The following is a 15,197-nucleotide window of genomic DNA, read 5'->3' as shown; positions in this document are numbered from 1 at the left end:
GACACTCCCCTATCCCTATGCCACAAGATTTTTGATCCATATTGCAACAGTGCAAAAAGAACATGTGACATAATACGCAGACACTGCAGAAAAGTCATATTTGGGAAAAAGGCTGTTTATCAGTAAATACTTCAAGTTGCCTTCTTCCCCAGTGATAGCAAATAGCTGATTATGTTAAGCCTTTATTTTAAACTGGTACTAAAAGAATGGAAATGGTTTGTACCCTGGAATTCAAATTTCTTGAACTAGAAAAGTGATTAATACAATATCATTTTGTAAGTCCATGAAATAAAGTTAACTGTAAACAGACGGCTTCTTTTTTCATATTCAAACATTGTTTCCATGTATATACAAGAAAGTATACCTGGTTCCAACTCTTCCCCGCCCCAGTCCATCTTCAATTTTTAAAACAACAAAAATGCTTTATTTCCTGTGTTGCTACAAGGATTGTGGAAACATTATCATACCCCTACTGCAGAGTTTTAAAAGCTCAAATCAGGCATACACTTACAGCCAAGATCTGCTTTTCACATTGATAAACTTATTAAGCAGCCTAAACAGTAACACGATATGCTGCATTCTGTAGTGCATAAATAAGCAATATCCATTTTAACTGCCAATTCTTTCTTATAGATACTTTAAAAAATTATTTTGCATAGTTTTAAGCGCCACCAACAATCACAAATGTGAAATACTTCCAAATAAAAAAAAAATCGATCTTACTTCCATTTCATAGATTACTCTCCTCAAAAGAAAAATACTCAGAATCCAAACATACATATACATACTTGAACGTGTTACGTGTTTTTATAAGTAAACCATAGTCACAATTCCAAACATTTGGGGAGCCAACTCAGAGCATCTAATTTAGTATAAAGTTCCTCAAATATTTATATACTACTTACTGTATACTTATTTAGGTCACAAATTCCTATTCATTCATTCAGTAATCTGTATTGAAATACTACACAACTAATTACTTATTCTTTTAAGTCAGGCACATGCTCAGGAAATGGACCCAATTACAATTTAAAGTCTACTGCAGTATCAGTGACTTCTAGCAAATCTGCCTGCCCTAAATGGGATATCACTATATATATTCCACAATTTTTGAGGCCTTTAAAAATGACAAATCACAAAAAATTGACAACTATAAAAATAACTTCCACCAGGGTACCTTTTTCCTAGACCTACACTTTTAGTGTCCTTTTTCCAAACATAGGCAACACCAGAGGAAAAAAGCAATTCCTTTAATTTCTATGTTTGGAGAAATAAATCTACCTGTAGAAAGGTGAAAAACAACAAAAAACAGAAGGACAGTGGGAAATGTACCAGAAAGGAAAGAGGGATTATCACATTAAATGTAAATGAGGTACATAAATTTTTGAAACGAAAAATCCATCATGAAGAACCTTTCATACCAAATATTGTACTTTTCAATTTTCTGGGCACTGGGGATACTGAATTATAGTTAGATGAGTAGACACCCTATGGGGCTAATGTGCATAACCATCAAAGGCAAGGTATAGCTATCTCCAAGAGCTAAGTATGTAACGCTTGACCTTTAGTAATCTCTGAGCACTCTCTCTCCTTTGTCTAACCACAGGACAATTAAATATACCCTGATAACATAGGCAAACAGTAAACTGGGAAGATGTGTTTGATAATTAAAATAATCCAAATATTACTAATATTACCAAGCTGCCCGCCACTAAAAAAAAACAAAATTAATTCTAACCAACAATGCAACTGTCCACATTTTCACACAATTCCAACCTTACTTCAAAATATAAAGAAAAGTACATGGTTTTAGCTATTTAAAATAAATAAAGAAAAATCTTGTTTCCTTTGGCATCTTTAGAACGTAACTAAACTACAACAATTAAAGGACGTGATTGTATAAAGAAATTTATGCTTAAGCAAACATATAGGGGAAAAAAACATAGCAACTTGTGTTTAGTATGCAAAAATATCAACTACAAGAGTTTTTACTATTGATTAGGAAAGCCTTATAAGTTTTTGGAAGAACCTTCACATTTTTAACATTACAATATATTTAATGGTTCTTTTATTGCTTCTAAGATTATTGAGAAGTCAAATGAAATTATGTGGAATTTATGGTTCAAAATGATTTTCCAAACACTTAACGATTATAATTTAGGATAAATAACACTTGAAGAAAGCAAATCTTTTATAATATGACTTTCAATATATAGCCTTACTTTAATTCATTCTGATTCCATTACATTTTTGTTATTTTGCATTGGTCCTGAAAATTTAATAAGAACGGTGTTTCTACGTATACAAATGCCTGCATAAATCCATTTCAACCTTCATAAAATGGTCAAATTAATGTCTCAGCTTACAAAACTAATAATTTTCAAACTTTTGAACTTAGAATGAAATGTAACTTTAATACGAATAGAAAGTCTTACTATGTACAAGAGAAGGTAAAGTTTTCAATTCTTATATTATCAGAAACATCATAAAGAAAGCTAGATTTATAACACACTTCTATTCCTATGTGCATTTGAAGTATGTACAGTAAAACACCAACACAGCTTTCATGTGTTACTAGGGGGAAATGCAAGCAAGAGTGACTTTTAAAGTATTTGATGAAGCAATCTCTATAAAGCCAAAATTAGGCTAAAAACTGCAAATAGTAGATTTCATCCTTGCTAAGTTCTCAAAGAAAAATTTCATCAGTTTAAAAACCGAAAGATGTCAAAATTACTGAAAAATTAAGTTGGGTTCTTTCATTAAATCTTGGGAATACTGCAACATCAAGTATTTACTGTTTTTGCAAGAGAAATAAAATTGGCAGCTCCATTTCTACATTATTACTTACTTACATAGGAAAGTTTTAAGAGGGAAGAACTGTGACAAAACATTCCAAATGGATGACCTAAAACTGGAGCAAGGGATACTGCCCCTCAGCACATTTCCCCACCAAATATAGAGAAGTTTACTATTAGAATATTAGCTGTGTGTGGCAAGAGGGGAAAAAACAGATATGGTGTCCCAGTCTGTTGACAAGGACAAAAAGGCTCTGAATAGGTCACCATCTTCAATTCTGGATAAATCTCATATTTAAGAATTCTCAAATGCTTAAAGTGGTGGTCTTTTCAGCTACCCATCCTAAGAAGTCAAGTACAAGCATGCAAGTAAATTCACAGGCACAGAGGATCCATGTTAAAAACAGTTAAGGTAGCTGTGATGCAACACCAACAATTTAAATGGCCCTGACACACTCAAAATATTATCTTAATTATTCAACAAAATCCTGAAGCAAACTCCTGCTAGTCTTGGTACACTGCTAAACACTAAAGTAGCATGTTTTTCCATGGTTTTAGCTTAGCTCAAAGAATTTTTACACTATTAAGTAAGAAAAAAATTAAAGTATTTCCCCTTTTTAAATTTACACAGACGTTTAATTAGCTTTATTTACAGAGCAGGGATTTTTTTTCAGTCTCCAATAGTGCCTAGATAACATCATTAGGCAAGAATGCAGTTTAAAAGAAATCTACGCAGAATCCTAAAAATAACAGATGTTGATGCTCCTCAAGAAGGGGCAAGCTTGACTAGTATCAGCAGCTCTCTCTATGCCTCAGTTACTCAGAAGCAACTCTGTTGCAGTCTCTACATCCCATGATTTTGAAGACAAGGCCACTATTACCGCATTCTGTAGAGAAGAAAAGGGGACAAAACATCAAATCTCAAGGAAATATTTTCATTTTTATTTATTTATTTTGTGAGATCAGCCCTGAGCTAACGTCTGCCAATCCTCCTCTTCTTTTTTGCTGAGGAAGACTGGCCCTGGGCAAACATCCGTGCCCATCTTCCTCCACTTTATATGGGACGCCGCCACAGCATGGCTTGCCATGCAGTGCGTCAGTGCGCGCCCGGGATCCGAACCGGCGAACCCCGGGTCGCCACAGCGGAGCGCGCACACTTAACCACTTGCGCCACCGGGCCGGCCCCAAGGAAGTATTTTTAAAATACTGAACCACTCACTGTCATTATATTGGAACTCACACCTTGTTTTTTCAAGTTGCCTTGCACTTGTGCATAAAAAGCTTCTAAAACCAATCAGCAAAAGGAAAAGAAAAATAACAACAAAGTTTATCAAAACTAGATTTAGAGTATTTCTGAACTACTTTTGTCAGCCAATGATTTGCAGCAATAATTTAAAATCAATCAATATAATCAAAATCAACATGCCTTTATATACTTACCCTATCAAAGCCCATAGCACATAGGTTTTCTATTTTTTTGGTGTATTCTGGACTAGAAACTGGTGCTCCAGCATACACGTGTGCCCAAAGTCGAGCTGTCTGTTTGAACATTTCAGGATTTTGTTTGTACTATATGGGGAAAACATATTGATTGACATGACAACACAGTTATAATAGTCAACATAGTAGCTCAGCTCTTAATTGCCTAAGAATCTGCTTTTTGTAAATAAAACTAATTTACATTTAAAATGTGATTAATTCACTTTCCATTGCAAACAAACTGTGCCACTCAAATAAGGACTGTTTAACCTGTGAAGCTGTGATTCACAAGTTGTGTTGACAGAAGAAAAACAAAGACAAATAATGTTTATCAACTTTGATCTCCAATTTCAACAAATCTTGCAGAAAATTAATACTAAGTAAAGTGTGGTATTAGAGATGTTTCTAAACACTGTGCAATGGCCAACATTATAAAACTAAATAGAATTACTAGCTTCTAAAATTATATGGACAGTAACTAAAAAATGTGACCAATTTTTGTACTAACCATAGCTAGGCTAAAATACAACTAGACTTTGCTGTTTTGCTAGAGCAGTATTAGTGTGCAGCGATTTAAGAAAACCCCATACGCAAAGTCTAACTTACAGCATATGTTTTAAGATGATTATGAAGTCACAATACAGTACTTTTTTTTTTTTTTTTTTTTTTTATTTATTTATTTTTCCCCCAAAGCCCCAGTACATAGTTGTCTGTCATAGCTGCACATCCTTCTAGTTGCTGTATGTGGGACGCGGCCTCAGCATGGCTGGAGGAGTGGCGCCTCGGTGCGCACCCGGGATCCGAACCCGGGCCGCCGGCAGCGGAGCGCACGCACTTAACCGCTAAGCCACGGGGCCGGCCCTCAATACAGTACTTTTAAAAGGTAAGAATTCCCATATGCATTGGAAAGAGGTAAATTTATTCTCAAATATTCTGGGACCACTACTATTTAATATAAAGCAAAGTGTACACTTAAAATAACTGTTTAATTCACTTTAATATTTCTTATTAAAGTATTTTATACATATTGAATATTTTAAGACTGATGAACTTCTACTATATATTAAAATGATAAATCTAGTTTCAGCCATTAACTTTAACAAAAAATAAGTCAAATTATTGAACTGTTTTAGGAGCTAGAAAAACCTTTAAGTCCAATCTCAATTTTTGAGGCTCAGAACTCAACAGGAAATATAAGCTGGGACTCAAGCTATGCTTCTGACTACCAAAGAATGAATGAACAGCACAAATATATATAAAACATGTTAAATCATAATTCTAAGCACTTTGAAACAAACAATAGAACATATTAACAAAGATACACATATAACAAGGAGTGAACAGCTTTTCAAGGGAAAGGAAGAAGTCTGCTAAGAGGAAGTTTCCTCAGGCAGAGGAAACATGGCAGATGGGGTGAAATGACGTGTAGAAATGAACACCATCTTGAAAAAAAATGAGTTTGAGGAATGGTAAGAATTCAGGAGATGAAGCTGGGTTTGTAGACAGTTCAAATCATGAAGGAACTCTGCAAACTAAAGAATCTGGACTTACCAAGTAGGTGATAGTAGAGCTACTAATAGGTTTTTAGTAGTAAAGTAAAATAAGATTTGCACTTTATAAAGCTAACTGGTATCAATGTAGAAGGTGAGGGAAGGAAGAAGCTGAAAAAAAGGAGCTCTAACAGAGCAGTTAAAATGAGAAATTTTTAAAAATGTGAACTAAGGCAATCAGAGAAGTATGATGCCAGAGGGATACTAGAAATGTAAGCAACAAGAGAAAAAGAGACACAGAGAAGAACTCCAAGTCTGTGACTTAGATATTTAACTAAATTGATGATGGCATCATAGAAGGATAGACAGTTTCGCAGGATTTAAGATTCTGCATTCAGTTTTGGGAATGTTGTGCTGAGGTATCCACGGGACATTCATACACAGCTATTCAGTTCTAAAAAGACTCTTGGGCTCAGGAGAGAGGTCAAGCCTGGACATTTTATCAACATATAGGTGGTAATATCAGTGTGGATATGATCGTCCATGTGAATATATACAATGGAAAATAAAAGAAAGGATATCAGAACCAAGAAACTATATTTAAAAGGGCGGAGAAAGAGAAATAACTGTAGGAACTAAGAAAGAACAACTACAACTATGAAGATAGGAAGAGAAGAAAGTACTATCTCAGAAGTCAAGAGAAGAAAAAATTTCTAGGTGGAAAAAAATAAAAGAATACTCAGTAAATCCTAATGGCTTAAAGTAGGGATTGGCAAACTTTCTCCGAGGACCGGATAATAATTATTTCAAGCTTTCAGACCATATCATCTCTGTTTCAACTATTCAACTTTGCCACTTGTAGCTAGAAAGTAAACAAAAGAGTGTGGCTGTGTTCCAATAAAACATTATTTACAAAAACAGTCAAGTCTGGCCATAATTTGCTGACCTCTGCCTTCGAGATCAAAGATCAGAACTAAAAAACATTTATTCCACTTGGCAATTATAAGGTCCTTGGTAACCTTTACCATGCCACTTCAGTGCCAACAGTAGAAGCTGGTTCAATTATCATCAGGGAGGGATCATCAATGAATGGAAGGAAAGATATACAGATACGCACATGATAAAGCACATGTAGTAAAATGTTAATTGTAGAATCTATATGTGTTCTCTCTGTAATTCTCTGGATACTGTATGCTTGAAATTTTTCGTAATATTTTACAAAAAAGCACCTACCATATATCCAATTAAATTAGTCTGTTAAAAACCAATAAATTTTAACTACTACATCTGACAAAATAATCTTACTGCAAGAAAGGAAACCATTTCCAAATTTAGTTTTGACAGACGTATGCTCACATGTTAACGTTGCAAACCATTAAAGTAGAGACTCATAGGTAAGCACCAGAAAGACTTTCAAAAGCAGCTGTCTTACCTGATTTGCTACTACCGCATCTTGTGGATCATCTGGCTCTGCAGCTGCCAATAGTGCTTGCAATGACAATAATACCGTGCGGAGAGTCATTGCTGCTGCCCTAAAATTCAAAATAAGAAAATATCCCAGTTAAGAATGCTCTACATGACAAAAGAAAAGTGGATGTTTCTTGAATAAAACATAAAAACTACTGGAGCTAAAAATTAGCTAGATTTTATCTTAATCACTTACTCAAGTTATAGAAATTTATAATTATCCATCTGCCTATCATATTTTTTTCTTATTTTATGATGAATATGTCTTTCTATTTCTTAAGACAATTCAAACTGTCCTGAATTGGCCTTACTTTTTTCTTATTGTTGCCAATATCCTTCTGGTCAGCTTTATTCACTGACTTACTTGCTATCCATTTCTCTAGACATCAAGCTGAAGTGACAAACTAATATGTAGAACTTCCTTTCAATGGCATTATAAAAACAAGATACCATCAAGCAAATATCCTTTACTTTCAAGATAGCCTGAAATCATTCCATTCCATTCCGAAATAGGGCAAGTTTTTTGCTTAAAATATACCACTTAATTCATGCTTTTAAATGTATTTATAGAGCAAATATTTATCTAGGAAACGGTATCTACCTAATCAGCAAAGATTCTTAGCATTTCTGCTAAAAAATTGTTTGACAAATTAATATAGAAATATTTATAAATATGATAAGCATACCAGAGAAATGTTTAAAATGGTGAAGAATATTAAACAATATGCCTTTTTTTTTTTTTTTGCCGAGGAAGATTAGCCCTGAGCTAACATCTGTGCCAATCTTCCTCTGCTTTATATGTGGGTCACAGCCACAGCGTAGCTGATGAATGGTGTAGGTCCACCCCCAGGATCTGAACTGGCAAACCCGGGCCACCGAAGCAGAACACGATGAACTTAACCACTACGTCACAGGGCCAGCCCCCTACAATCTGCCCATCTAAACCAGTCCTTTTCAATTGGGTTCCTCATCTTAACCACAGAACAGAGAAAATTACTGAGTGACTATTTTCCCAAGGATGGTATATAAATAGTACCATCCTAGATGCTTAGAAGAAAAGTTAATTTGTTACCAACAATGGATGTCTTAAGGGCAGCATGTGTCATGAAGTGTGGTCCCCCCCTCCCCCAACCAGTACCATCAACATCACCTGGGAACTTGTAAGAAATGAACATTCTCAGCCTCATCCCAGTCCTACTGAATCAGAAATTCTGGGGTGGTTTAACTGGTACTCCAAGTGATTCTAATGCAAGCTAATGTTTGAGAAATACTGCTTTAGTTCATTACAGCTTAAGCTAATTGAGAAAGGCTGTTCTAAACCAATGTAATAAAATCAGTATCATATCTTTAGGTCTGTATTTTATATATTAGAGAAAAATTACACATCAAATGGCTCTTTATCTAAAATGCTATCAGAATAAAAATTTTTATTGATCAATTTATCCTTTCAGAGAATAGGAAAAGACTGGTAATGACGTTTAAAAATTAGCTGAAATGCTAAACTAGCATTAAAAAGAGAACAGAATTTTAGAAGTTTTTTAAACTGCTATATAGTTTTACATGATGAAAATTTCTAATTCTGAAATAGGGCTGGGAAAACAGAAATTGTTTTTTTAGACTAAGGTGCTAAATTTCCTAAGAGCTTACCCAAGTAATTTTCAATCAACAGTTGTTAACATCTTTAGAATGGACAATATTCTTTTAAGACTGGAGTCAAAGCATAAAAACCCAAATTTAGACCTTAAATGTTCATTCTGGTACTGCCATTACCACTATAACAAGGTGAAATCTTTCTTAATTAGAAGTACACTACTCTTGGGCCAGCCAAGTGGCGTAGTGGTTAAGTTTGTGCACTCTGCTTTGGCGGCCTAGGGTTCTCGGGTTCAGATCCCAGGGGCAGATCTACACACCGCTCATCAAGCCACGTTGTAGCGGCATCCTATATACAAAAAAAAACAGAGGGAGATGGGCACAGATGTTAGCTCAGGGCTACTCCTCCTCAGCAAAAAGAGGAAGACTGGAAATGGATGTTAGCTCAGGCCTGTCTTCCTCACACACAAAAAAAGTACGCTACTCTAATTTCATTTTATGTTTGGGTAATTTTATTTTATTTTATTTATTTATTTTTTTTTGTGAGGAGGACTAGCCCTGAGCTAACACCTGATGCCAATCTTCCCCTTTTTTCCTTGAGGAAGACTGGCCCTGAGCTAACATCCATGGCCATCTTCCTCTACTTTATATGGGACACTGCCACAGCATGGCTTGACAAGCGGTGCGTCGGTGCACGCCCGGGATCCGAACCTGCAGACCCCAGGCTGCTGCAGCGGAGTGCGAGCACTTAACCACTTGCGCCACCGGGCCAGCCCCAATGTTTGGGTAATTTTAAAGAGAATGTTTAAAGGCACACGCACATCAAAAGCTGCCTAGATGTATCAGCATGAAGCTGACTTAAACCACCCAAAATAGGACAAAAATACAAAATATCACAGAAACAGAATATACAAAGTTAAGCTGGCTACTCTAATATCCCAATGGACTTGTTTAAGCATCCTAATTTAAAAATCCATAACATCACTATAAACAAAATCTTAAGTTACATAATTTTTAATTAATACAATTATTTCTTTCAAGGAAATTTATCTGAATATTGAAGAAAAATCTTCACTCAAAGTATTTCATACTAAAATTATTAAATTCAAATTATTTTAACTTCCAATAAAAACATGAAAGCATGTAAAGTAAAAGCCATTTAAATCCTACAAATCTTAGCAAAATCTTAATGACATCACCTAGGTAGCTTTATATATTTATATCTCAACGAGGCAATAAACATTTTTCTTTAAAACTTGATGAGCTCTCAAAACTAAGAAGTTGGACCCCTGCCTTATACCGTATAAAAAATTAACTTAAGGGGATGGCCCGGTGGTGCAAGCAGTTAAGTGTGCACGCTCCGCTGCAGCGGCCGGGGGTTCGCTGGTGCGGATCCTGGAAGCGCATCTACGCACTGCTTGGCAAGCCATGCTGTGGCAGCGTCCCATATAAAGTGGAGGAAGATGGGCATGGATGTTAGCCCAGGGCCAGTCTTCCTCAGCAAAAAAAGAAGAGGATTGGCAGATGTTAGCACAGGGCTCATCTCCTCACCAAAAAAAAAAAAAAAAAAAAAAAAAACTCAAATAGATCAAAGACCTAAATCTAAGAGCTAAAACTGCAAAACTCTTAGAAGAAAACAGGGTGAAAGATTTATGACACTGGAGTTGGCAAGATTTCTCAGATATGACATCAAAAGCACAGGCAAGGGCCGGCCCCGTGGCTTAGCGGTTAAGTGCTCGCGCTCTGCTGCTGGCGGCCCGGGTTCGGATCCCGGGCGTGCACCAACACACTGCTTCTCCGGCCATCCTAAGGCCGTGTCCCACATACAGCAACTAGAAGGATGTGCAGCTATGACATACAACTATTCACTGGGGCTTTGGGGGGAAAATAAATAAATAAAATCTTTAAAAAAAAAGGACAGGCAAAAGAAAAAAATAGAGAAATCGGTCTACAAATACATCAAAATTTAAAACTTCTGTGTAGAGAGAAAAAAAATAAAAAATAAAAACCTCCTGTGCAAAGAATACAATCAACAGAGTGAAAGGCAACCCACAGAATGGGAGAAAATATTTGCAAATCATGTATCTGGTAAGGGGTTACTATCTAGAATATATAAAGAACACCTACAACTCAACAACAAAAAACAAACCTGATTAAAAAATGAGAAAGGACTTGAACAAACATTTCTCCAAAGAAGATATACAAATAGCTGATAAGCACATGAAAAGGTGCTTAACATCACTAACCATTAGGGAAATGTAAATCAAACAATGAAATACCACCACACCCATTAGGATGACTACTATAAAAAAAATAGAGAATAACAGTTGTTGGTGGGGATGTGGAGTAATTGGAATCCTTGTGCACTGCTGGTGGGAACGCCAAATGGAGCAACCTCTACAGAAAACAGTATGGCAATTCCTCAAAAAAATTAAACATAAAATTACCATATGATCTAGCCATTCTACTTCTGGATATATACCCAAAATAATTGAAAGTAGGGACTCAAACAGATATTTGTACACCCATATTCTTAACAAACATTATTCACATAGCCATAAGGTGGAAGCAACCCAAGTTTCCATCAACCAATGAATGAACAAAATGTGGTATTTAAATACAATGGAATATTATTCAGCCTTAAAAAGGAAGAAAAACCTGACACATGCTACAACATAGATGAATCCTGAAGACATTATGTTAAGTGAAGCCTGGAAAAAAAGGATAAATACTATGATTCATGCGGTACCTGGAGTAGTCAAAATCATAGAGACAGAAAGCAGAATGGTGGTTATCATGGCCTAGAGAGAGGAGGGCATGGGAAGTTATTGTTTAATGGGTACAGAGTTTCAGTTTTGCAAGATGAAAAGAGTTCTGGTGGGTAGGGTGGAGGGATGAAGAGGCAGAGGATTTTTAGGGCAGTGAAAATACTCTGTACACCATAATGATGTATACTTGTCATTACACATTTGTTCAAACCCATAGAGTGTGTAACACCGGGGGCCGGCCGGTTAAGTTCGTGCGTTCTGCTTCAGCAGCCCAGAGTTCGCAGGTTCAGATCCCTGGCGCGAACCTACGCACTGCTTGTCAAGCCATGCTGTGACAGGTGTCCCACATATAAAGTAGAGGAAGATGGGCACAGATGTTAGCCCAGGCACACTCTTCCTCAGCAAAAAGAGGAGGATCGGTGACGGATGTCAGCTCAAGGCTGGTCTTCCTCACCAAAAAAACCAAAACTATAACACCAAGAGTGAACTATATGTAAACTATGGACTTTGGGTGATTGAGATATGCCAATGCAGGTTCATTAACTGTAACAATATACCACTCTGGTGGAGGATGTTGATAATGGAGTAGGCTATGTATGTGTAGGGGGAGGGAGTATATGGGAAATCTCTGTATTTTCCTCTCAATTTTGCTGTGAATCTAAAACTGCTTTAAAAAAATGTCTTACAAAAAAAAAAAAAAAGAGTTCTGGAGACTGGTTGCACCACAAGTGACTATATTATTACTCAACTGTACAATTTAAAACAGATAAGATTACAATATTATATGTCAACTAAAGAAACACATTTTTTTTTTTTAATTTTATTTATTTATTTTTTCCCCCAAAGCCCCAGTAGATAGTTGTATGTCACAGCTGCACATCCTTCCAGTTGCTGTATGTGGGACTCGGCCTCAGCATAGCCGGAGAAGCGGTGCGTCAGTGCACGCCCGGGATCCGAACCCCGGCCGCCAGCAGCGCAGCACACGCACTTAACCGCTAAGCCACGGGGCTGGCCCAAGAAACACAACATTTAAGATGGCAAATTTTGTCATATATATTTTACAATTACATAAAAAATTTCTACTTCTTTCATTTGCAGGGTCTTTTTTGGGAAGACACTCTCAAACTATTTACAGACCTCTGGAGTTACGACTTCAAAAATCAGAAACTAAAGACCTAAAGTTGAACATATTAAAAGGAACAGTTTGCCCTCAAGACTGATGGAAAAATCTGGAGCTTTAACTTTTGATTCAATTCGTAACAATCTCAAGAAGAAGCTGTAAGTTTTCTGTATGCTTGAAAGTTTTCGTAACAAAATGTTGGGGAGGTGTTTATAAACACTAAGAATTAGTTAGCTAAAAAGAAACCTAAAAGCAAAGTTTTAAAACGCTAAACACAAAATTAATGATAAACAATGACATTGTTTTAATAATTACTTGTAATAAAATTAATACCAAAACAAAACCTACTCTTCTGCCCCTAAATACTATAGAAACTATAACATCTTTGATGGGTTAAAGAAATGTGTATATTTTTGGACTATTCTACATTAACTCTTAACTTTTAAATCTAAATTTAGTAATGTGAAAAAGTATACAATTGAAAATAAAATCTTTTATTCCATTTATTGTTCTTTTCCCATAGTACTGATTACATTAATATTGCATTGAGATTTTTAGGAGTCAGTGTGTAAAATTAGTTTAAATCAACTAAAAACAAATCCTAACAGGCAAATAGGAGTATGAAATTTCAAAATGTGTTAGCTAATTTTAATTACTCAGTGGACGATATGAATAAGCCAGAGTACCTTATGAATCTATCCTCAGTACATTAATTTTGCTCAGATCTCAAATCAATAAGCACAGTTAAATATGGTTAATTAAATATTCATTCACATGGACTCAGTAGGGCCTGTATTTAATATGTAGAATAAGCCCATAAATTGTTTGTATTGTTGACTAACTTTTCTGTTAAGGATCTTCCAGAAGACCTTCAATAAATAATCTATTCAAAAACAATGAATGCTACTTAAAGAGCATGGCAACGTTTTCGTTATAATTTTTTTTTTAATTTAATTAATTTATTTATTTTTCCCCCAAAGCCCCAGTAGATAGTTGTATGTCACAGTTGCACATCCTTCTAGTTGCTGTATGTGGGACGCAGCCTCAGCATGGCCGGAGAAGCAGTGCGTCTGTGTGCGCCCGGGATCCGAACCCGGGCCACCTGCATTGGAGCGCACGCACTTAACCGCTAAGCCGCGGGGCCGGCCCTCGTTATAATTTTTTATTAAGGTATAATAAGCTGAGTAAAATGCTGTACAGCTGGATGAATTTTTATATACGTATACACCTACATAACCAGCACCTAGATCAAAATATGGTTATTTCCAGCACTCAAAAAGCCTCACTCTTGGCCCTCCCATTCACAACCCTCACCTATCTCCACCACTGTCCTAATTTCTATCACCATAAATTAGTTTTGGCTTATCTTAAATTTCATAAAAACGGAATCGTACAGTATGTACTCTTTTGTGTCTGCCTTTTGTCACTCAACATATCTGGGAGAATCCTCCATGTTGTTTGTGTCAATATGCTGTTTTTTTTTTTTTTTTTACTGCTATGCATTAAGTGTATGTTCCACTATACAATTATACCATTACATATCCATTTTCTAGTTGACAGACATTTGGGTTATTTCCAGTTTAAATAAACGTGCTATGAATATTCCTGTACAAGTCTTTTGGTGGACATATGCACTCATTTCTCTTGGCTTTCCCTTGGCTATACCTAGGAGTGCAACTGCTGGGCCACATTGAGGGTGTGTTTAGCTTTGGTAGATACTGCTGGTTCAGTGGTTGAACCACATTCCTACCAGCAACGCACGAGAACCATTCACAAGTGTGTAGTGGTATCTAATTGTGATTTTAATTTGCATTTCCCTGATGACTAATGATGCTAAGCATAGCTTACAGACCATCTAGATATTCTCTTAGTGCCTGTTCACGTCTTTTGGAAGGGCAGTATCATTGAGTGCGATTTTTTTTGTGTGTGTGTGTGAGGAAGATCAGCCCTGAGCTAACATCCATGCTAATCCTCCTCTTTTTGCTGAAGAAGACCGGCTCTGTGCTAACGTCTATTGCCAATCCTCCTCCTTTTTTTCCCCCAAAACCCCAGTAGACAGTTGTATGTCATAGTTGCACATTCTTCTAGTTGCTGTATGTGGGATGCAGCCTCTGCGTGGCCAGAGAAGCAGTGCATCGGTGCGCGCCCAGGATGCGAACCCGGGCCGCCAGTAGCGGAGCGCGCGCACACAACCGCTAAGCCACGGGACGGCCCGTGAGTGCAATTTTTATGTGTTGTCATTTTCTTCCCCAGGTAAATAAACACTTTTAGTCATAATAGGTATCTGTGGCAAAATGTCAAAAATAGTTTCCACATCTGCTAAGTTACAGAGTTAAGAAATAAACCATACTAACGTAAGATGTTAAATATTAAAGGTAGATCACCATCCACATGTATTAATAAAAGACCAAGATTAACAAATTGTTTTCTAGCATACTTGTCCCAAATTATTCAATGTTTATTCAATTTATTTTTCCTAAGATCATTA

General features: G+C 36.3%; 1 protein-coding gene across 1 annotated transcript in view; it reads right to left on the bottom strand.

Moving 5' to 3' along the window:
- Positions 1–2,199: 2,199 nt before the first annotated feature.
- Positions 2,200–15,197, bottom strand: part of UBE2K (ubiquitin conjugating enzyme E2 K) — a 68,360-nt gene continuing 55,362 nt past the window's right edge. The window contains exons 5-7 of the mRNA XM_004418993.3: positions 7,197–7,296; positions 4,236–4,364; positions 2,200–3,682 (exon numbers count right to left, since the gene is read on the bottom strand). Coding sequence (XP_004419050.1) covers positions 3,608–3,682; positions 4,236–4,364; positions 7,197–7,296 — 304 coding nt within the window. The 3' untranslated portion in view covers positions 2,200–3,607. The remainder of the gene's footprint in view (positions 3,683–4,235; positions 4,365–7,196; positions 7,297–15,197) is intronic.

Source organism: Ceratotherium simum, chromosome 8 (genome assembly GCF_057802395.1).
Source record: "Ceratotherium simum simum isolate JZ-2026a chromosome 8, ASM5780239v1, whole genome shotgun sequence".
NCBI lineage: Eukaryota > Metazoa > Chordata > Mammalia > Perissodactyla > Rhinocerotidae > Ceratotherium > Ceratotherium simum.
This window is presented reverse-complemented; position numbering and strand designations above follow the sequence as displayed.